We start from the raw sequence: 24637 nt of genomic DNA, 5'->3' as shown, positions 1-24637 counted from the left end.
TAAAGGCATCACCCCACGAATCTGAGGTGGTGCAGATTTCAGGTGGAATATTCGTATACGGGATGGGAGACTACGGAGAGGGAGGTGATTCCGTCCATTTCTTGCTAATTGCCGTAAAAAAACGGCCCGGAAGATACGGCTTCATTCGTTCTGGCGCACCATTTTGTACAAGAGGTTCGATTGGAGCGCACCAGTCTTGTGCGGCGTCTTCCGGGCCGTTTTTTGCGGCAATTAGGAGGAAATGGTCGGAATCACCCCTCTCTCCGTTGTCTCCCATCCTGTATACGAATGCTCCACCTGAAATCTGCACCATCTCAGATTCGTGTTGTGATGCCTTTAAAACTGTAATTTGTGATTGGTTACGGTATCTTCAATTAAAACTCAAAGGAAATCTGCCTACAAGTTCTTGTTACGCTGAAAACGGTGAAAAAGATGGATTATTTTGAAAAACTGACATCAGAGCTGTGCTCAGCGTACAGGAGTACCCTCATCAGGTTTTACCATAAATAGTGAAAAAAAAAATCAATATGTCGTTGGAATAGATGTTTTTGTGCAGAAATATTGTCACATCTGTGATCAGCATACACGAGAACCTTTATGAGCGAAATTTTATTGCCGATCGTCAAAAAAGAGCCTTCTAATCAATAATATCGATGTCTTCATGGAAAGTGTTTTTAATGTCTGTGACCAGCGTATCCAAAAATCTCTTTACTCTCAACCCGAGTCAGGGAATAAATCAGTCCAAAATCAATTAGATCGATGCAATCGTTGAAATGCATCAATGTTCTCGGTGGAGGGGAATCTCTCCTCGGTTGTTCGGTCTCCGTATGTCTGCATTCGAACATTCGAACACCGAGTAGTTTAATCTGCCTAGACTATGGTTGTCTGCAGAACATACTGAGGCGCTTATTATGTTCACAAGTGCGGACGCGACGCGTCGCGTCGCGACACACTGCACGCTGCTCCTCTGCTTTATTTCCTCCCCTCTCTGACATTCCATTTCTTAGCTGGCAACGCATCTAATTTTGAAAATTTTGATCGTAACCGTATCGCCTGTACCACTTTTTTATTCTTCATTTTTCTTCCGATAGTTTTTACCTTTGGCGGTCTGTTCGTTTTTATATACGTAGTAGAATGAAGATTAAGGCGATCCCGTAATATATAATATAAGGAAATGCTGAGAAAAAAGAATATCAAACATTATGAGGTGAAAACTACATATTTTGAATGTTCTATACTTTATTTTACATATTTTATATACAAATCTCCTATTGGAATGTTTGACACATATAGCTTTCAGGATTTCCCCTTCTACGTTGCTCTATGATCCTCTGCTTTCCTCTTTTTTCGGGTTAATTACTTATGCTAAACTAGTTTTTTTTTGCTTCACTATTTTTTTTAGCTTCTGGATTTTAATTAATCGTATCTCGACCGAATTAATCATAATTTGCTACCAGAAATTTTATTCCCCACATTAATTTTCAATTTCATTCATTCGATAGCCTACATCATTAGTTAAACTGCAGGTGTTTTTTTTTGTTTTGCTGATTGTCTGACGGTGGTATGGTGACATTTCTAGTTGATTAACTCGGTGTTATTTTGGAGGGAATTCGTGTAGAGGGAGACACGGCACGAGAGATGTTTTTACGGATAAAATTACATCTGCTCCTGGTATAGCACCGTTTAAAAGAAGTAATCGCATGCAAAATAGGTGGAGTGCGATCAAAAAATGTTTAAAGGGGCCATAGCACGTATTTAACATGGGGAATCCACGGGAAAAGCCTTAAGATGGGGTTGTAGATTGCGGCATCCAAGGTGGTTCCGCTCATCTCCGTGAAATCGTCGTAGAAAACGGCGTGGGAACTGGTTTAGTTCCTACGAGGTACGTTAGAACGCTCTTCTATGTGCATGTTCCGGTCCCGTCAGCAGCCTTTTCATTGGTTTCACTTGAGTAGGTTGTTGAGGACAACTCATTGATTCCCGACCGCTCGCTCGTAGATGCGGCGCGTGCACAAGGGTGGCCCCTTGTAAGAGATTTCGTAGTAAAAAAAATGCTGTCTTCCATGTGGTTTTTAGCTATTAGGAAGAAATGAGCGAAACCACATTGGAGCATCCAGCAACCTACAATCCGATCTCCAGCTTTTCCCTCCCTCGGATTCCCTTGCCATTTGAAATCCGAAGTGGTATGGTTTCTTTCAGTGTTCAAAGCGGTGCGCCGTTATTAAATCTGTGCAGCTGTTTTCGATATCGCATACCGTTTTTTTTTCCATACCGTATCGCAAATGTGAGCTTGTGACACAAGACCAGAGTAAGGCGGAACTTCCTCGTTTACGATAGATTCGTCGGAAACCTACGCTGGACAACGCAGGACGCTTACTTACTGCGGATTTTTGACTGGATCCTATATCGTGTGCTAAGTGAGTTTTGTAGTACAGTAATCTTGGTTGAGGGTTGCTTGCAGAACATACATTGCGCTGACTATGTTCATCAAGGTCGACGCAACGCGCGGCCGCACGCTCTACTCTCCTTCTCTGCTTCACTCTCTTCTCTCTGACATTCCTCAACTGAGAATGACTTAAGCTTTAGATGTAATGATTTACATGCTGTCGTAGCGGTTTCTCCGGCATAATTCGTATTTCCTGAAGTGCATTGATTTCTGTGATAGTTGTCCTTGCCCATTTTTTTGACCTTTAAAAAGTCAACCTTTAAAAAGGACGAGCAGGTGTAGAATAGTGCAGTCGGTAAGAGTTCCGGTGTGGCCGCACGGTCGATGGCTCAAATCCGGCCTGGTGTCAAGCAAATCCTTCATCTTTCTGGGATCAATAAATTGGCACGAGACTTGTCTGCGTTGATAAAAATACTGGTCTGGCCCCCGTAAGTCATTGTATAGGACAACATGCGCTCCAAAATCTCCAACGATTCTGAATTGCAGTGAACGCGGTGCCGGATCCCAAGCGGATCGATACCCCAGTGACTTTATCTACCTTTTTGTAAAAACGAAAGAGATTTTTGTTCGCGCCGCATTTGCCGCCTCGCAATCCACGAATCCTATGCTCGGAACGCGTCTTTGTGCGTTTCCGAATTCCAGAGCGACTATCCATATATAAGGATAGGTGCTAGTAATTGTACGCACTATGATCTACAGTTCGGTAAGAAAATGCTAATCTTCTTAGTTCAGTGATTGAACAGGGCAAAGATGATCTTTTACATTGTACCTTAAAAATTTGTATGTGGAAGAATTTCGAAAAATCAATGGGACTTACATTTATACAAATTTTTTAAATTTCTACAGAAAAAAATGTTGCTATATTTGTCACCAGCGCATGCGAGAACTAATCTAACTAATGAGAAAAAATTTTCAATGCATATTCAATTACAATAGAAATGCGAGTACCTTCGTTAAATTGAGATTGAGCGTTGTACGATGTGCTGCTGGAACAAGCAGGCCATTCCCTATACAAGTAGTGGTTCATCAGGGTTCATCCCTCTCACCTCTGCTGTTCATCCTGTGCATGGACACGATAACGAAGGAAATCCAGAAGCAGTATCCGTGGACTCTACTCTTTGCCGACGATGTCATGCTCGCGTCGGAGTCTCGAGATGATCTTCAGAAACAAGTACAGTCTTGGAGGGATCAGCTGCAGCAATATGGATTGCGCCTCAACACATCAAAAGCTGAGTACATGGAGTGCGGACCAAGGATAGAGGATGGTTCAATTCGTGTCGATGGCACCGAATTAAACAAGGTGAACTGTTTCAAGTACCTTGGATCCAAAGTGACTTCTACAGGCGACATTGATCAAGAAGGTCGAGCGCGTGTTAATGCGGCATGGATGAAATGGAAAATGGCAACAGGTTTACTATACGACAAGAAAGTCCCTGTTCGACTGAATTCGAAGATCTACAGGACGGTTGTGCGTCCTGTTGCCCTTTACGGATGCGAGTGCTGGCCGACGACGAAAGCCTTGGAAAAAGTGCTGCGCGCTATGGAGATGCGGATGTTAAGGTGGACAATAGGTGCAACGCTAAAAGAGAAAGTATCCAACGACACTGTGCGCTCCATCTTCGGCGTCGTCCCGATAACTGAGAAGATGAAGGACGCGCGACTGAGATGGTTTGGTCACGTATTGCGGCGGGAGGAAGATTCTGTTGCCAAAACCGCTCTGAAGCTCGACGTTTCAGGAGTGAGGCCGCGCGGGAGGCCAAACATTCGCTGGTTAGACCGTGTGAAGCTGGATATGATAGATGCACGTTTGTGTACGGCTGATGCAATGGATAGAACCAAATGGAAGACAAGAAGCAGAAAAGCGGACCCTGCAACAACGCGGGACAAACGCTAGGAAGAAGAAGAAGGAAAGAAGGCAAAACTAACGCAAGCGATACAGGAACAGAGAAATTCCTTAACTTTTTTCTACGCGATATTTTCAATAAGTTTAAAATTTTATATTTTGTTTCTTATTCGCCTTTTTGAAGGGAATTTCATTTCTTACATATATTCTATTTTGTATCTCGAATATATTTTAATTATATTTATCCATCGTATATTTTATTTATATTATCTAATATTTGTTTCATATGCCTACTTTTTTATTTTTTTAAAGTATTTTGTATTTATATTTCGAAGCCTATATTGCCCATTATAGATCGCAGCATCGGCAATTTCGTGATATGCTGCATTTGAAGTATATTCACTTGTTATTATTATTACTATTACTATTAATATCACTAATATTATTCTTATTATTCTTTTTCTTATTCTTATTATTGTTACTATTATTGTTAATGCTATTATTATTTTTTCTTCTTATTCGTATTACTGTTGTTACTGTTTTTATTATTAATATTATTATTGTATTACTATCACTGTTTTTCTAAAATATCTGTTTTGGACATCGCTTTTGTTCTCGCATTATCCGCCTACCATCAAAGTGTTTCTGTGTGAAATCCTTGATGGTGTGCTGTTCCGTGCCCTTCCGTGCTGCTGCTGCAGTTATCGTTTCCGTTTGCGAGCGGCAATTTTGCTCACTAGTCACGTGTTGATTTGTTGACCAACGCCATTGCTTCCCGCAAACAACAAATATGACTGTTTTCGAAAACATTTGCCATCTACACGTGTGAGTGTGTGTGTGTGTGCTGCTGCTTCTAGAAAATGTGAAAATCACAACAATAATTAGGAAAACGTCCAGCGCTCAAATAGCACCGGTCGCTAATGTGTTGTGCGGCCGGCCACGGAGAAAACAGGAAATTCATACAAAAGTTAGGAAAAAATACTGTTGAAGTCACGAATATTGACACAAGAATTAAAAATTGGCATAGTTTGGACATATGCACATAATTTAAATTATCCTAAATTTAAATTTTTTATTTGAATTAAATTAAATCACACTGCCTGACTTGGAATCGGAATTACCTGTACGATTCGGGACGGCAAGGATCGCCCTTCTCTACGAAAATTCTGCTCCCGCATACGATCCTATTTTGAAAGTTGAGATTAGCTAGGAACAATCCAAAGCTGCAGAAGAAATCTGTGGGGAACCTTTGGAGCTACGTTGACTAAGGATATAAGCGGTGCGAGGACATTAAACTAAAACTTGTTGTTGCATTGAAATCCGAAATACTTCAGTTTTTTCCTTGAGGAAAAAAAAACTCTCGGAAGGGAAAATGCTCTGTTATCAAATGAAAAGGAAAAGATCCAGGAATTAGAATGTGGGAAGCCAGAACATGGTTTCAGATATCCTCGACTATTTGTTCTTCAAAAAAATGCACTCTAAAAATTTCAAAGATCTCTTCAAAGAATTCTTGCAAATGATTTACAAGAATTGTCAGAATTTTTTGATTTTTTTTTGGAGTTAATATTAATCAAATAATAATAATAAATTAATTAATGTTAATTATTGTTAATGTTGTATTAGTACAAATAATTGAGAATTCTGTGAGGGGAAATTTTCGAAAAGGACACTCTGAAAAAAAAGAGCAGCGTCTTTATTAACATTGATACAAATAGGTGTTCTGCTTTAGGGAAGGTACTAGTCTCAAGAAATTTTTGTTTAATTCCATTATTTTATAAAATGTCAAGCAGGTTCTCTTAAAGATTCTTAATTCCACGAACGAACACAGTGTTACCGTAAGCATAGTTCATCCGTCTTGTGGCATTCGTGACGGGATCTCTGAAATTGTAGGATTACTGTTGAAGGTATAAAACTATTCATGTATGCCCTATAGAATCTTTTAAAAAGAAGCGTATATTGCTTACTTCCAGATAACTTCTGGATTCCACCTAGTCGTTGATTGCACTATTATCCTGACTCGTTGGAAGCACAGTGCCCTGAAATCGCCGTTATTTTATGCTTGTATCTTTAGACGACCGATCTTCAACGGTCCTACAGGCTCCTATCGTCGTTCCGATTCGATTCTCTCCTCTCCTCATCCAAGAAGTTGGTAAATTTCCTAAGCAACGACGCTAACATTAACGCTATTTAGATCCTCGATTCGTATCCAGGTTCTTCTGAGGGGAGCAGCCCATGTTGCGAATACTGCAGCCAATCTTGTTTGCGGTGCTCTCTCCAGGATCAGTGTGATACTGGAGATCGGGGTGAAGATATATTGCCCGTCCTGGAAAAAAGCAAAACAGGGATGCTTCTGAGAAACTTATCAAAACAGGCAGGCTTCTGAGCATGACATTTTTGCTTTGTTCTATCTGTCTGTCACATCTGCTGATCTTTTCCACCGCAAGAACACACCTTCTGTCGCGCACAGCTTTTTACGGGCTCAAATATGGATGGTCCCTCAGGCGATGAACTTCCAAGAACTTTCCAGGACATCCTTCGAATATTTGCTATTTTCCCATTATTAAAAGTTTTGTGTCGTTCCTTTATTGTGTACTTCTGCCTTATATTAAGAACATTATAATTATTACATATACTATTATAATAGTTATTACTTTAATTACTACCACTACTACTTCAATTATTTTACTTTAATTGCTTATTGCCATAATTGTATTATATTATTATTTATTATCATATATAGTTAATTTGTTTTGCTCTTACTTTTATTTAAGTTTACTTACTTTATTCATGTATCTTTTTTTCATCTTTCTTTTTTATTATGCTATATGTACTATATATTTATTTTTTGATTTGAGTTTAGATTTCTGGTGCGCTACGTCGCATTTACCATAGTTTATTTGGCGCCTCTAGATTCTTCATTGATTTTATGGATTGCGGAGCATTCATCTGGATTTTTCAACGGTAGAAGTGGATTTCGTTGTGTTCTTCCTTCGATGTTCTGCTATTTTCCCTCTTTTTTAATGGTTTCTCTTTTTAATGGAGCATTGGACGGAGCATTAGACCTCTTATACGACGGAAAATATTTTTCCGGAGATGATGAGAAAGCACAGAGGCGAAAGCACGGCTCATGATGTCCTCGTTGTGACCTTCTCCGTTCCTGTTCTCGATCCAGCGATTGCTCGATTTGAAATCACGGGGTTATCATGTGGATTTTTCAGTAGTAGAGATAGATTTCGTTGTGTTCCTCTTTCGATGAGGTGCTATTTTCCCTCCTTTTTAATGGTTTCTTTGAGTCGAGCGAATGAATCCATTAAAATAATAACCAGTTAACCCTCTATTTACTAACGCTTTCTCTAGAAATAATAATTAAAATGGGACGTAAGACTTCTGTTTTGGATTGGGCAGGAAGTTTAAGTACGAACGGATAACACACTAAAACACTAGTCACACAATGTGCTCATAGTTCCTAGAGAAATCCGTACTGATCCACTACCTCAGGAGTTCTTGGAGACAGATGCCTTCCGGTGATTTTCAACTATTGTGGTGATTGTACTCATCGTATGTGAAAAGTCCTGTAGGTAAAGGCTTAAGATCTATGGAAAAGAGAGAAAATCAATAATTTACTAAAAATTCGTTTATTTATTCATCCAAACAATTAACAGATTCCTTCAGTGAAAACCCGGGGAACCTCGTTCATGAACCCAGGAGCGCAGCGTAAACACCGACGTGTGGTGCTTCAGACGTTCTCCCGGAGTCAGTCATGGGCCACTACACATTAGCATCCACAGTTCTTGTTAAATGCATCACCCCACGAATCTGAGGTGGTACGGATTTCAGGTGGAGAGTTCCTATACGGGATCGTAGATTATTGAGAGGAGAGTGATTTCGTCCATTTTCTAATTGCCGTAGCTACGGTCCGGAAGATCCGGAAGATGCGTGCCCAAGGCTGGAGCGCTCCAATCGAACCCATTGTAGAAAATAGCGCGCCGGAACGCTCGAAGCCGTATCTTCCGGGCCGTTTTTTTTTACGACAGTTAGAAAGAAATAGACAGAATCACCCTTCTCTCCATAATCTACGATCCCGTTTGCGAATACTCCACCTGAAATCCGTACCACCTCAGATTCGTGGTGTGGTGCCTTTAAAGCCACAAGCAGTAACTTCTCTCTGGACTATTTCCAGTATCCATAAAGAATGTTTCTACCTAGAGACTACTCGGGTAGATGTTGGATCTTTATGAATGGTTCAGTCATAGATACGATGGTTGGGAACCGGTGCTCCTACACCTTTCACTTTTCCCACGGTTGGTGAAAGGATCAAACTATCCTCATCACTTGTGCTGCACCCCTCCTCCCATGAATGAGCTGTACCTCCTTCGCTTAAGGAAGCGTCCGTCTCCTCCCCATAGGTTCTGTCGTCGATATCTTCTCGTTTCAGTTGAATATCGTATTTTGTCGTTGAGTCTCTGCAAGAAAAACGTCCGATAGGCTCTGGATGTATTCGTTACGTTTTTCATTGTTTTGCTGGAGCTGTAATTAACGATTATATTGATTTCTCCTTACTAACGTTAGTGACTTAATCGCCCTCCTTAGAGCCTGGAAAAATTAAAGTAATCAGTAATTTATCCTCTCAAGCGCCTCATCACTCCACAGAAAGCATTCAAACGATATGTAAATTCAAAACAAATAAGGCATTGGCTAGTCCTTACTTCATTTGCTAACTCTGGTAACGTAACAGACCACCACGTACCACAACTAAGAACCATGTTAGATGTATAAATTGCCATTAGTTTTTGATTTCTAGTAGTCTAGGTAGCCTTCTGGAATGTTTTCCTTCCTATCCACGTATAGTGGAGTGAAAACGACATGAAGCACGGTGCGGCTGCGTAGGCGGTTGCGCTCGATGCGGCGCGATGGAGAGAGAGCAGCACCGTGCTTCATGTCTTGATCCGACCATATGTACCTTATTGAGCGAGGAAACCTACAGTTATCGACAGTTTCACAGTTATTATGTAGATCAAATACCGCCTGGCAGTAATTTTTCAGAATCAATTCCAAAGAAATGAAAGTAGCGGTTGTAGCGCAGTAGTAACTGGTTCTGAACGTTGCAAATGAACCATCGATGGTTCGAATCTACCCGAGGCCAAGACAGCTTCGTCGTTCCTCCGAGATAGATCAATTGGTACCAGATTTGTGTGAGAAAATAAAAGCGCTGGCTTCACACATCCGCTGGCCTCCAGAGGTCATTGTACAGAGGATAAAGGGTAAACCCTACGACGTTGATTAATCCCGACGGGAATGCGCCCACGCGTTGACTTTAATCCAGAACCGTGTAGGCAAACGCGCGTGCAGCTTTGCGACCTGCGTGGGCGAGCTGAAGTACCATGTGAGTGTTTTTTCTCCCATCCAGTCAAGTCTGGTGCCAATTTATCGACCCGGTGAGATGAAAGGGTTAGTTGACACTAGGGCGGTTTTGAAACATCGATCGATCGTGCTGTCACAGCAGAATCTCTTACCGACTGCGCTACACCGGTCTCGAGATCATTGTATACGTTACATAGGTTCAACTTTTTTTTTTGCTTTTCGTTCATAAGCCTCAAACGATTCTTCCTTGACGTATTGGTGCATTCCGAAGGGTTGATTGATCGTCGCCAGACATCATATCCTTTAGCCTTTCAATATCAAAATGACTTTAAGACGGGGGCATCTTAGTATTTTTCATTTTTTTGTATGAATAACTCCTTTTTACTTTCTTTTTTTCTTCTTCTTACTCACATTTGTTGGATGGAATTAGAATAAATTTATATAAATCTATGTAAACTGTAATATGTACATGTAATGTGAAATATATATATATATATACACATGTATATAAATACAACTACGAAAATCTCTATTTTCAAGTCTAGAGAAGATAAATTCATCGGTTGAATTTAGTATTATTGCTAAAACCAAGGCTACTTATTGATTGAGCATTGGGATTGAGTTAGCGGGGAACATTTCTTAGCCTGCTACGATCAACATAGTTCGTTTTAGTACACAGAGGTTTGCCAGCTATGGAAAGCTAACGACCGAGAACGTTTCTGACCGCTATTGTATTCGACTTTACTTCTCTATTCGTGGATTTCTCAGCAAATTCAGTTTTGGCCTAAAAAAAACTAACCATGTTTAGTACATGGATCGATATTTGAGGAAGATTATAAGCTGAGAAATTCGTGCAGAGAGAACCGTCGCCGCAGAATTTTCGAGGTCGGTGAAAAAATGCGAGTGGTTCACAAAACACTTCAGACGATACGTGTTTTCTTGTTATGCCAACGAGGCTTAGGTGAAACTGTATTATTAGTTTGACATAATAAAGTTATATATTAAATAAATTATACAAATATAAATTAACATAAATAATGTGGATGATTTAATAAAATAAACCTAACATAAATATACTTCCCAATGTCGAGGTTTCAAGAAAAGAAGACTTGAAGATTGTTGGACTTCAGGCGATGTTTGCCGTTTGATGATGATCTACTACCGCTCATTTTTTTTGCACATGCACAAGATAAACCGTTGAGTACAAAAACGATATCGGGCTAAGAACTGGTTTCTCATTATTAAAGTGCGAAAAAAATGCGAATTTGTTGGTGGAAAAACTTGGATTTTACGGCGGTATTTTCGAAAAAATTTAGAACACCTATATTTCTTTTTTTGATACTTTTCTTCATACCGTGCCCTAAAGGTTGCGCTTGTGTTTGTAGCACCTGAAAAAAGTGAAGAACAGAAAAAAAAATTGAGATTGAAATTGGAGTTGAAGTTGAAGAAGGATGAAGAATAGTATATAGGAATTTATCAGAGCAACCAGCTTTTTTTGCATCATTTTATATGATTTTTTTTTAAAGAATGTGGACTGGATGGAACATCCAGAACCGGCAATTCACGACATGGGAGGAAGAAACTAATACTTTATTTGGATAGAATTTTTATTTTTTTTCAACGTATGACATCCACTGAGTTCACGACTCCCTCCCTGGATCTTGTGATAGGTATTTTTCTGGAGGACCGACGGACCCCGAATAACAACGTACTTGTCGCTGATCGTCGTCGCCTCGGTGGTGGTGGTTGCTGTTTATGAGCGACAACGGTGCTAGCTAGCGTCGCTAGGAACGTTCGGCGAACAACAACAGATCGGAGTGTCGGCGCAAACAAGGTGCGCTAACGTTCGAATCCCCCCGAGGGGAAATTCGATCCGTCAACGGATGTGTTGTTATGAAGGGCCAAGGATCGTACGATCACCACAAAAACGCTTCCATCCCATTGTACTATATAGTACATGGGAACTTTGCACCTGTTCTGTGGTCACCATTATTTTTTTATTTATACACTTGCTTATTTATTTACTTATTCTTTTGTTTACCATGTTTTATAGGGTGGTAAGAGAACATTAGATATCAAAAAACTATCAAGAAAATTTATTATTTGAAATAATTGCTGAAAAATTGCAAAGAAAAAATTTGCTGAGGTGAAATATCGCACTTGATGAACGGTGACGGTCGCCGGATTTTTTTTTTGGGAGGGGGGCTTGGAAAAAAAAAGTGGAAAGAAAAAAATCGATTGAGGCGACTGAACATAACTTTGCGCAGCTAAAAGCGATCTCTTAAAAGCATCACTCCACGAACATGGGGTGGTATGGGTTTCAGGCTGGTAATGGAATGGAAAAGGATGATTTCGTTCATTTTTCCCTGTATCAGTATAAATGGACGACGCCGGAACTCTGTCTTTCTTACGACGTTTTCTATTGCAGCCGTCTCGCCTGCGATTCGTCGAAATCCCATTCGGACGAATCGCAGGTGAGGGCGGGATGTAAAGGTGGCGCATTGCAACAGAAGCCGTCGTAAGAAACAGCGTTCGGGGATCGTTTGTTTATACTGATACAGGGAAAGATGAACAGATTCCCCCTCTTCCCCACAATCTACGACCCCGTATAAACATTACGTGCCTGAAACCCGTTGCATCCCAGATTCGTGGGGTGATGCTTTTAAATACATTGGTGAAAAAACACGATAAAGCGAGTCGATCTCAATTTTTTCGGGCAATTTTCTCATATCTGACCTTTTCCTGAAATGATTAGAATGGGTTAGGATCGACTACGATTCTTCAATCATATTGCTTAAAATTTCTCCCTGACGGTAAACATAGCTTCGTACGTTCACCCTTTTAATGGTGACAAAGAAGTTTATGCAAACAATATCCAAGCGTCAATGACTTTTTCAACACAACAGCTAAAGTGCAGATGGTCGTTTCGTTGAGGAATCCCGAAAGATAAAATCGGGGAAACTTGAAATGAATAAATGGAGCGATAGAGTGAACCGAGCTAATCAAAATTACTTGTCAATAAATATTTGCTTGATTCGTAGGATTTTTTCCTCTCAGAAAAAATTCTGTTCAAAATTGATGTAGAGCCTTGTATAGTTTAAAAAATGAGGAGATGAAGGAAAAACCGATTTGAGTGTTGTTTTGAGGTATCTTTTTGTGGTGAAAACTCCTTCCTACAGTTGAGGCTGTGCTGAGAGATTTTTTTTCTCAGAAGAAATATTTTTTTAAAAATAAATTTCTTCTTTGTAAAAATTGTTAATCTGTGTTATTTACCTTCAAGCCATCAGTTTTGATATCATATACCTCTATAGATTTGTTTGAGTCGAGCTTTTCAGAGTCATATGCTTTTCTTTGTCATATTTTGAGGTTTTCTGGCGAATATCGCCAGACTTCTTATTTCGATCGCGTTCACTTTTGTCCTCTGACGCAAGATCAGTTAGAATCTGTACTTTTTTATGAGAGGGATTTCATGCTATGCTTCGGCAGAACAATATTAGCTGATAAACTTATATAAGGATAAACGATAAAGTGACTGGCGTCAATCAGTCCGCTTGGGACCCGCGCCACCACGTTCACTTCAATTCAGAATCGTTTGAGGTTTAAGAACCTGTATCTGCCCTATACAATGACTTGCGGGGGCCAGCCGATGATCAACTCAGTGTTTTTATCCTCCCGGACAAGTCTGGTACCAATTTATCGACCCCGGAGGGATGAAAGGCTTGGTGAGTACTAGGGCGGTTTCGAACACTCGACCGTGTACCTACAATGGACCTCTAACCGACTGCGCCACACCCGTCTCATAAACTTATATATTATACACAAATCCTTTATATTTTTCCCTTGAAACCGATCGATATTGTTCCTATTCGTTCAATTTTTCTTCTAAAAAATTATCTACTTATGCTATAAACTACTTTCTTTCCACACAAGAAAACGTAAACTCACATCTTCACTCTTTTCTCTTTTTTTTTTCTTTTCTTTTTTGTCTAGCAGAATAATGGTGTTCTATTGCTATATGTTTTGTAGATGCTTTCCGCCTTTCATCCATAGACCTATCCGCAAATGACTTAGGAGGTGATATCTTCGCACGGCTGAGCAGACCCAAAACACGTGCCTTCGCTTGTTTTTCCGTACAAAATCGATTTCGCATCTTGTCCCATAAGTTCCTATCACCTAGAGTTTGAAGCGCTGAAGTGAAGGAATTAGGTTTCAAAAAAATTAACATTGAAATTCAAAAAAATTGAGATTTGATCAACTGTTCACTGTGAGGAATAGTATATATAAATTTATTAGGGCAGCGACCTTTTTTTCCGTTATTCCATATGAATTTGAGACCGAACTGAGTTCTCGGAATAGTTGGAGAGGTCCACTTTGGGTCCCTCCTATTCGGTTTTTTTTTCTGATATGAATTATTTCTAGCTTATTTGCACAAAGCTAGTAGCATCCAAAATGAAATTATCGTCTCTTGACGACGACTGAAGCTCTGAAGCATAAATACACGACGATACCTCGTTAGATTGAGTAATCAAGCAGAGGAGGAGGCGACATTTAATGGAATATTCATTCACGTGCCCGGCGATCATCATCGTTGTTTATTCGTGGATTGATTCCAGGGAGTCCATTAACAATGAAAAGTAATTTAGTCCATATTTTTAGATCTACTCCATTAATTTTTAGACTTATTTTTAGAAACTGAGATATTTTATAGGATAATTTTAATCACATTTCCTCAAGTTTTTTTGTGGATGTGTTCTTTTAGTGCTGGAAAAACTGTATGAAATTCGGGATTGTGTTTAATTGAATGAAGTTTACTCAGAGTCTATATTTTTAGATCTATTTTATTATTTTTAGATTTATTTCAGAAAAGGAGATGTTTTATAGGATAATTTCAATGACATTCCCTCAGTTTTTTTTCTGTGAGGAACCCCTTCTTTAATGCTGGGAAAATTATGAAAGATTCGGGATTGCTTTTCCCGGAGTGAAATTCAATCAGATATTTTGTAAATTTTAGAGAATACAACCAGTGAAAAGAAATTTCCCTGGAATTGTATGATGCTGCGTTCCGTTCGTTCTGTCCAAACCGTGCACGAAAATATACGAGAAATGTGGGTCCTAAGTTATACGGCAACGTTGAGGAACACCTAATCCATCCTCTATGGCCTGGCTTTGGACCGAAATCAGCGAAAAAGTGTCTAGCGCTCAACAACCTGATTAGCTGCAAGACATGCAAATTATCCAATGTCAATAATCCGTCGGCGCTCATGGATGAGAAAGTAAACATCGCTAAAAGAGGAACGCACTCACCAACAAAAAAAAAAACATAGGAAAGGTATGGGAGACGATTTTGTGAGGAATAACAGAAGTAAAATTAAATACATTTATATTTTCTTGTAATACCAACGAGGTTTAGGCGAAACTTTATTATTTGCCTGACGTTTCGCTACAAACTCGTCTTTATCACAGGCCAATCTCACCGAGTAGCAGAGCTGGTGAACTACCGATTGTCACCCGAGGCAAATGAGCTTTTTTTTGATCCTTTTATCTATTTTTTTATAATTATACTTTTTCCCGTCGTTGTTGACTAATTTTGATTTACTCTAACACTTTTCATTTTTCGAAAGTTATGGAAGCAATCTTATGATCCTGAGAGACTGAGTCTCACTGGCTGATTGCGCCCACCCGGGCAACAGCACATTTTGTTTTTCTTTTTCGGTGGGACAGCAGAACTGTTTAAACAAAGCACAAAGTTATATAGTTTATAAAGATGAGGACTGATGGAACTTTTGACCGAGTGTTCGATTATTCGTTGGAACTTCAACCGTCTGTTGAAAGTTCATTTCAGAGCTCATTCAAAAATTATTCGACTGAGAAACATTTTCGAGTGAGTTCAAGTGTTTGGGTGAAATAAAAAAATGAATAGGCTATCTCTCTCGTTATGTGGAGAAAAACACAGAAAAATTCGATTTCGGTTCGAATAATGAATGCTCGATATAAGAAGTGTGAAGTGAATTGACGTCACCTCAGGAACAGGATTATGACATTTGTTCCGGATGTGCGCACATGGTAGCTATTGAACCCATGGTCGATTGTTTTTAAGGATGGGGAATGAGTTTGTTTATGATCTTATTTACTTATTTATTTATTTATTTATTATGCTTAATTACGTGCTGATAAGGATGTGACAAGGATGAATAGAAGCAAATGAAGTAAATAAATAAATAAATAGTGAAATAATAAACATGAACATAAATAATAATAAGTGAAATAAGTGAAATAATAAACAGTAAATAATAAATAAGCAAATAAATACATACATAGTGAAAAGGCAGAAAAAAAGAAATACGACATGCAAGGATCAGTGCCGTGTACGATCCCAGCCTAGGTGATTTAGCGTAGAAATCCTGATTGACGAAGGTCGTTAAGGAGAGAGTTAAGGATATCTCGGATATTCTACTTAAGAAATAGCTTAAAGATTTTAATCCGGGGATTACCGTACTCTTTTCAGGTACTTGTTGCCTACGTCACATCAGCATCGTGGTTTTTCGTGGATCCAACAACGGCGTGGTGGATTCGATGGAGCTTTGTTCTCTTGGCGGTGCCCTAGCGAGACGGTGACCTTTTACTTGACGATTCGTGACTGGCACCACCGTTAAGACGACGTCATACGTCTTTTCGAATAGGAGGAGATCTCGTCGTTGTTTGGGTAATTTTGATTTACTCTACACTTTTTTGTTGTTCGGAAGTCATGGAAGCAATTTAAAGATCCTGAAATACTAAATCCCACCCACCCGGGCAGCAACAGCACATTTCGTTTTTCCTTTTTTTTCGGGACAGCGGAACTGTTTAAACAGTCCTTCCGATATCGAGCGAACACATGTCAGTTGAGATCAACTGATCAGAACATTCTACCACCTGTGGCTGCTGTTTCTCGTTCTATTAGGTCTTGAAACGAATGGTCAATTGATGCGCTGGCCATAACTACCGCTCTGGAACAATTTCCACCTCATTATCCAGAATCTATGCCACTTTTTCTCCTATTTTGGTCTGGCAAAGCACCTTACGTTGCTGCGAGATTGCGTTCGTTCCTCTCGGTGACGACACGGGATCGCCACCGCGTGACCGCGTAATTGTTGGTGATTCGTGCCTGGTGACGGTCGTCGAACGAACGAACGAACGGACAGACGGACAGACGAACGAACGAACGAACGGACGGAGGTCGACTGCTGAACATCTGCTTAGTCGGGTTGTTAACTGGGGGGAACGTTCGGACAAATTTGTCCTTAATAGGATACGATAGCGCCACGATAGTGACAGGGTGCTCAAATGCAACCATGTTCATCCCGGTTCTGATGGCTTGTCGGGACCGGTTCAGCACACGTATCCACTCGGAAAGTACAGCCACGTGTGATCACCTGGGACACATTCAGATTATTCATGGATGGCACTCGGCTCACCTGACATGACCTTCTGGCTCCTCTGCTCAAAACCCGTGCTTTTTGTTTTTTTTTCCGAATTAAAGTGTAAAATAAGATTCTTGTGCTCAAAGCCCGTGCATTTTTATTTTTTCCCTCGAATTAAAATATGAAATAGAAGTCTTGTGCTCAAAACCCGTGCATTTTTATTTTTTCCCTCGAATTAAAATATGAAATATAAGTCTTGTGCTCAAAACCCGTGCATTTTTATTTTTTCCCTCGAAGTAAATTATAAAATGAAAGTCCTGTGCTCAAAACCCGTGCATTTTTATTTTTTCCCTCGAATTAAAATATGAAATAGAAGTCTTGTGCTCAAAACCCGTGCATTTTTATTTTTTCCCTCGAATTAAAATATGAAATATAAGTCTTGTGCTCAAAACCCGTGCATTTTTATTTTTTCCCTCGAAGTAAATTATAAAATAAAAGTCCTGTGCTCAAAACCCGTGCACTTTTATTTTTTTTTCGCTCGAATTGAAGTATGAAGTATAAGTTTTGTGCTCAAAAACCGTCCATTTTTATTTTTTCCCTCAAATTAATGTATGAAATTTAAGTCTTGTACTCAAAACCTGTGCATTCTTATTTTTTTTCTTCCTTGAATTAAAGTTTGAAATACGAGTCTTGCGCTCGAAACGCGCGAACTTTTGTTTTTTTCCTCGAATTGAAGTGTTGAATGTGACTGATTTCCTGCCTTCTTGAGAAATTTTTCTGACTCTTAGCCTGATTTTTCTTCTCTGTTTTCCTGAACAATTTCAGGACCAACTTCTTTTTTTTCGGCACCCTGATTTTGTACTTCAAATCGTAAAACCGTCAAGAATTCCCCTTTGTTTCATTTGTTGGCTTTTGAGAATTTTGCAGCCACTCAGATTAGTGGGTCATATTTCACTCAATTTGTTCTCCTCCACCAGTTTTTCCACAAGTTCCCGGTCATCGTCTGCTACAAATCCTCAGAATTTGTTCACTAGTATTAATTTACTCTGCTGCGATTATTATTTAGCATTTTTCTTACCTTGTTTACTTATTTGTTTGTTAATTGTAATTTATTGTTTATTTGTTTACCATATTTATTATTATATCATATTATATAGCATATTTAAGTCTAAGTAATTATTTATTATTTATTTTAATTTTTATTAATTATTACTTACTTACCTTGTTTACTTATTTGTTTGTTAATTGTAATTTATTGTTTATTTGTTTACCATGTTTATTATTATATCATATTATATAGCATATTTAGGTCTAAGTAATTACTTATTATTTATTTTTATTCTCATTAATTATTTCATGGAATTATCGTGTTGAAAATTTGCTCGATAATTTGTTGGGAGGGGAGGGGGGGGAAGAATTTTTCCGGCGGTTGCCCTTGGATGCTCTACGAACGTTCGACGCGCGTTCAATCCACAATTCAGCTCTCGAGTTCTTTTCTTCGTCGTTTACCGCTGTGCGGAAATTTGCTTGTGACTTCACTTGGGGAGTGTTTCTCTTTTTTTTTGCCTCTCGCCTCACTCGCTTTGCTCTCCAACTGCTGAGGTGACACTGAAGTAGCTGCCGTTAGTGTTTCCCTCCTCCGAATTCTTGCAATGTTTCTGGCATTTCTGATTGTAATAGGTTATTTTTCATGGAATTAGAAAGAAATTCGTTTTTTTCCTCCTGTTATTTCTTCGTCAGAATGAGATTGGTTTGCGTGCACGTGATTTGAACTCATGATCGGGTCCGCGTCACAAACAGCTTCCTAGACCACTACATCATATCTGACTATTGGTGGGCACTTGTGAAAACTTTATTTCTCTGATTCTCTCCGGTTATTCTCTCTGGATATTTTTTCCCCGATATTTTCCGAAATTCTACTAAGCGAGCTCTGTTCCTTCATGCTTCTCCTTTAAACTTTATTTCTGTTTGAACTTTATTTCTCTAATTCTCTCTCATTTCGATCTTTGCCCGAGTTATTGTCAAAGTCTAGTTTTTCCCAGTCAAATCCATTTCATTCAATTTTTTTCTTTTTTTTTTTTTTGGGGGGGGGGGATTCTGAGAACGGCGAGATTATGATGGCGTGCGCTTACAGATGAGTCAAAACCATTTGGCGCTTAGTGCTCCACTCATTAATGGCGGTTTTCTGACGTGCCTCCTGATTTTACGTCACAAGTCAGTGCTGAGTAAATAAAGAGGCGGACTGCAGCGGACTCGTATCCCGGGCTTCTCGTATCCAAAAACAATTCATCTTTGTTTTTTTTTTCTCAAGACGATCGCCCTCAGGCGAACTTTCCTTCATTTAACTAAAAAGATCTTATTTACATAGATACCTAGGTGGCCCGTCTTCACTAGACTGCAGTTATTATTTACTATTTTGTTTAATTTTTATTATTTTGTTTACTTTTATTATTTCGTTTAATTTTTTTATTATTTTGCTTGTTTTTTATCATTTGTTTAAATTTTACTATTTTGTTTAATTTCTATTACCTTGTTTAAATTTTATTATTTTGTTTAATTCTTATTATTTTGTTTAACTTTTATTATTTTGTTTATACTTATTTTCTTCTTCTGTCGCCTTGGTCGATCACTTGCCAGAAAAAATTTCACGAAATTTAACGAATAAAAATTAAATAATTAAATAATAACCACTATTGATAAATAAGTAATATTAATTGCAAGTAAATTATTTGCAAAATTCAAATAAACAAATAAAATCAAATAAGTAAGTTTAACAATAAAAAAAGTTTCTCTAGATCAGATTTAAATCATCTTAAAACACAATAAACTGCTCAGGATGCATCGCTTCTCGTCAACCGCATTTGGATTTTGTTTACACGAACTTTTACTGATTATGTTTATTTGTTTGTTGTCTGTTTTGTTTAAAATGTAGCGCTTATCTTTGAAAATCTGCAGTTAATGGGGATTGCGGGCACGTAATTCGACCTCAGTGTTGTTTATGGGAGATCCGGCTTATGGTGTTCTCAGATCCAGTGGCGATAATGCTGCCGCTAAAAATATTATATTTTTTATTTCTAAAAATCCTTAACATTATCAACTAAAAGATGATCTTATGTTTTTTTTTGCTTTTTCGTTTTGGTTTTTGTGATAATTTTGTAGATTGTAGAAACAGATTACGGATTTTGTGAACGAATTAGAGGACTTAGAGCTGTTCTGTGCTCTTGGCCTTCTTTGCTTTGACTTTTCTTTTCGTTCAGGGCATCTGAGAATGATCTATCTTTTGAACATTCCTTCTCTTTACGTTTTTCTCTTTATTCTTCGATATTTATATCTTTTGGTTTCCTTTACATCTTTTCATTCTTTACATGCTTTTCACATCGTTCCCGAACTCCGACATCATCCATAACTTTTTGTTTGTTTATGCACCCAATCCTGATGTGATAAAAACTCATTGAACTTACTTGCGAAAGGAAAAGAAACGAAAAATTGGGAATTATCCTCACAGTTTCCAGAGAGATTTCCCAGGAATTCAGCTCAGTTAAATGCATCACCCCACGAATATGAGGTGGTACGGATTCTAGGTGGAGTATTCGTATACGGGATCGTAGATTATGGAGAAGAGAGTGATTCCGTCCATTTCTTCCTAATTGCCGTAAAAAACTGACGGAAAGATACGGCTTCGAGCGCTCCGGCGCGCTTTTTTCCACAATGAGTTCGATTGGAGCGCGCCACCCTTGTGCACGCGCCGCATCTTCTGGGCCGTTTTTTACGGCATTTAGAAAGAAATGGACGTAATCATCTCCTCTCCATAATCTACGATCTCGTATACGAATACTCCACCTGAAATCCGTACCACCTCAAATTCGTGGAGTGATGCCTTTAATGCTTTCATGTCAATAACAAAAAAAAAACTTGGAAAATGTGGACTTTGCTGAGTTTTTTTCTGTATCCTGGATAGTTGTCTTGTCGGATGTGTTTTTGTAGATGTTTTGGGTATTCGTGCGGGCTGATTTCTTTGAGGGATACCATTATTATTATTATTATTATTATTATTATTATTATTATTATTATTATTATTATTATTATTATTATTATTATTATTATTATTATTATTATTATTATTATTATTATTATTATTATTATTATTATTATTATTATTATTATTATTATTATTATTATTATTATTATTATTATTATTATTATTATTATTATTATTATTATTATTATTATTATTATTATTATTATTATTATTATTATTATTATTATTATTATTATTATTATTATTATTATTATTATTATTATTATTATTATTATTATTATTATTATTATTATTATTATTATTATTATTATTATTATTATTATTATTATTATTATTATTATTATTATTATTATTATTATTATTATTATTATTATTATTATTATTATTATTATTATTATTATTATTATTATTATTATTATTATTATTATTATTATTATTATTATTATTATTATTATTATTATTATTATTATTATTATTATTATTATTATTATTATTATTATTATTATTATTATTATTATTATTATTATTATTATTATTATTATTATTATTATTATTATTATTATTATTATTATTATTATTATTATTATTATTATTATTATTATTATTATTATTATTATTATTATTATTATTATTATTATTATTATTATTATTATTATTATTATTATTATTATTATTATTATTATTATTATTATTATTATTATTATTATTATTATTATTATTATTATTATTATTATTATTATTATTATTATTATTATTATTATTATTATTATTATTATTATTATTATTATTATTATTATTATTATTATTATTATTATTATTATTATTATTATTATTATTATTATTATTATTATTATTATTATTATTATTATTATTATTATTATTATTATTATTATTATTATTATTATTATTATTATTATTATTATTATTATTATTATTATTATTAATACTATTGCTATAATAATAATATTACTATTTATTATTATAATTTTACTTGTTCGAGTTACAAATGTGACTAGTTACAGTCACAGTAGTTAAAAGTTACAAATTACAAATTATTATTTCAAAGTAAGAACTTAAAACTCCGGAGCCAGTGAAGAGCACTGAAATCCTCAATTTTCTATGGAAAATAGCTCAATTTATTGATTAAGGATGAGATTCGGAGCAGATTCCTTTATCGATTATTTGAGAAAAGTCCACTGTAGACACATTTTCGAATTACATCGGATTTTTTTTCCAAGGACGCAAAAGAAAATTTCGCCTTTGATCGCTCCCTGGATAGTTTTTTTCTTGTTTTTCGCTCGCCGAGCTGTCTTGTTGACCTTCGTTCGATTCGACGGCGATGTGTAAAAGGTCATCCTCATCCGTCTTTTGAAATCCAATCACACCCGGCACCTGAAAGTGCAGATGTCCTCGATGAACTCACACACAAAGTTCGATGGTTCGCGGCGATTCGTTTTTCGGGCGGTTTCGAACACCTGCGCTTCTGCCGCCGGCCTTCTTCATTCAAGGACACGAGGTTTTCTCTCTTGTTGCTCGGAAATGTGAAAATGATTTGAAGAAAAAGAAGAAAGAAACGCTGCACGTGAGACACTGTGTTTATCCGTGTTTCCAGCATATCCTTAGTGCCTAGGAAGTGGTCTATGGCTACTTTTTATTTGGAAAATACTAGTTTAGTGAAAATTGCTGTATGATCCGAAGAGGTAAAAGAAATAAGAAATTCGCTGTATCTTTCGTACAAGATTTTTTTAGATTCAAATAAAAAAATTAAAAATTAAAATACAAATGTGTAAAATTCGGTCTTATCCCGGCTACAACCGTCACTGCATTCTTATTCCTTTTCCTGAATTTTTATTCGTTTTCATTTTTAATCCTTAAATGTATGTAACAAATATTGATGGAAGTAATTATAGGATAAACAAATAAATAAATAAATGGGTGAATAGAGGAGTAAAAATGTGAACATCCCGATAACATGTGCATATTTGATCGCACGAAAACGATTTGTTTCTGGACGAAAAAAAAACCAACGATTGTTCGTTCTTATTATTCGAATATTCGAAGCGAACACTTAGAATTATTTAATTTCTTTCTTTCAAATAAGGTCTTGCTGATTATTTCAGCTTTTCATCGAAGTGAAATTAGTTTTAGATTAAAAAAAAAAACGTCTGTCAAAACATACTTTTTTCCCGGATCAGCATCATTCATTTCTCAGTCATTCATGTCCGACGGCTCCAATTTTTCTTATCTCGTATTTCTGCTGTTCAATCGAGGTTTTTTTCCCGAGGACATCTCAACACATCATTCCATCCCCATAAATTTTGTGATGTTCGGTCAGTATTTCCTACGATTTTTTTTTGGCCGTCAGATTTCTCCATTTACTTTTTTTTCGTCGTCGACTTCGTGGACTCAGTAAATGAACGGGAAAAAAGTGCAGTAGAGCTGTAAAGTGGCGGTGTCAGTGTTCAAATGTGTTGCTGAAAAATCCTGTGACATAGGTAATGTATATGATGCTCCGTCGTCACAAAAAAAGCAATTGTCAAGCATTTGTCAGTTGAAATGAACTGAGATGTGGAGACCGGTTGTCACTTAGTCAGCTGACATCCTCACATTCGCTTCGAAAATTCCCGAAAAAGAACAAGAAAAGCAGAGTTTTCTAGACATTTATCCATGTTTTCGGGGGGAAAATACAGGATAGCGTAGCTTGTGCGGTCGCGATTGTTGCTGTATTTGATTTGTTTATTTATTTTCGCCCCGTGGAGTGGACGAATAGCGGATGTTGTTGTGACCGGAAGCCTTCGATTATGCCCATGCTGGAGACAAACATGATGTTCACACAATTCCCCCGTCGACTTATGCTCCTCTGTCGTCCTCGGTCAGAGATTGAGATGTTCGTAAGGTCGTAGGGGGAGTGGGGTGCACAAATATGGTCTGAATATTTCCAATATATATTACATGTTAATACATATTTATTATACATCATATATGTATTGTTTATTTACTTATTTACTTATCTATTACTCCCAAATGCATGCCAAGAGTAAGAGAAAAGGAATGAATGCAAATAAACAACAGAAAATCCGGCAACAAGAAAAGAATAGACTGAGAATTGATATTATTTATTATTATTATTATTATTATTATTATTATTATATTACTATTTTGTTATTATATTTTGTATTATTAATAATAATACCCGACACTTATATATTTTATATTTATTTATATTTACTCATATTTTATTTATTTCAAATCATACATATGTCAATATATTTATTTATTATTTATTTCATAAATATAGAACAATACATATTGCTAGTTAATATATATCATATTAAATAAGTGTGGAACAATATGTATTTGTATCTTATCATTTTTCTATTAATATTGATAGTATTGTTAATAGTTGCTGTATTGTACTACTAATGTATTATTATTGCTATTACTAATATATATTTTTTATTATTTATGGTATATAGCATGTAATAGAAATTTGCAGTAGCTTTTAAGTTTTGTTTTTTTTTTGAAGGGTTTTTATTACTGGTAAATGA

The 24637-nt window shown here is 36.8% G+C and overlaps 2 protein-coding genes across 2 annotated transcripts; both read left to right on the top strand.

Annotated features, from left to right (window-relative positions):
* Nucleotides 1–3512: 3512 nt before the first annotated feature.
* RB195_008685 (uncharacterized protein) lies at nucleotides 3513–4340 on the top strand (the record flags this gene model as incomplete). The annotated part of the gene is made up of 1 exon (XM_064195304.1): nucleotides 3513–4340. One exon carries the CDS (start codon nucleotides 3513–3515, stop codon nucleotides 4338–4340), a length of 828 nt encoding a protein of 275 aa, XP_064046449.1.
* A 14844-nt stretch (nucleotides 4341–19184) lies between these two features.
* On the top strand, nucleotides 19185–22047 carry RB195_008684 (uncharacterized protein; the record flags this gene model as incomplete). Its single annotated transcript, XM_064195303.1, has 2 exons — nucleotides 19185–19230; nucleotides 21071–22047. 2 exons carry the CDS (start codon nucleotides 19185–19187, stop codon nucleotides 22045–22047), a joined length of 1023 nt encoding a protein of 340 aa, XP_064046448.1.
* Between the last annotated feature and the right edge of the window lie 2590 nt (nucleotides 22048–24637).

Source organism: Necator americanus, chromosome III, assembly GCF_031761385.1.
Source record: "Necator americanus strain Aroian chromosome III, whole genome shotgun sequence".
Taxonomy (NCBI): domain Eukaryota; kingdom Metazoa; phylum Nematoda; class Chromadorea; order Rhabditida; family Ancylostomatidae; genus Necator; species Necator americanus.
This window is presented reverse-complemented; position numbering and strand designations above follow the sequence as displayed.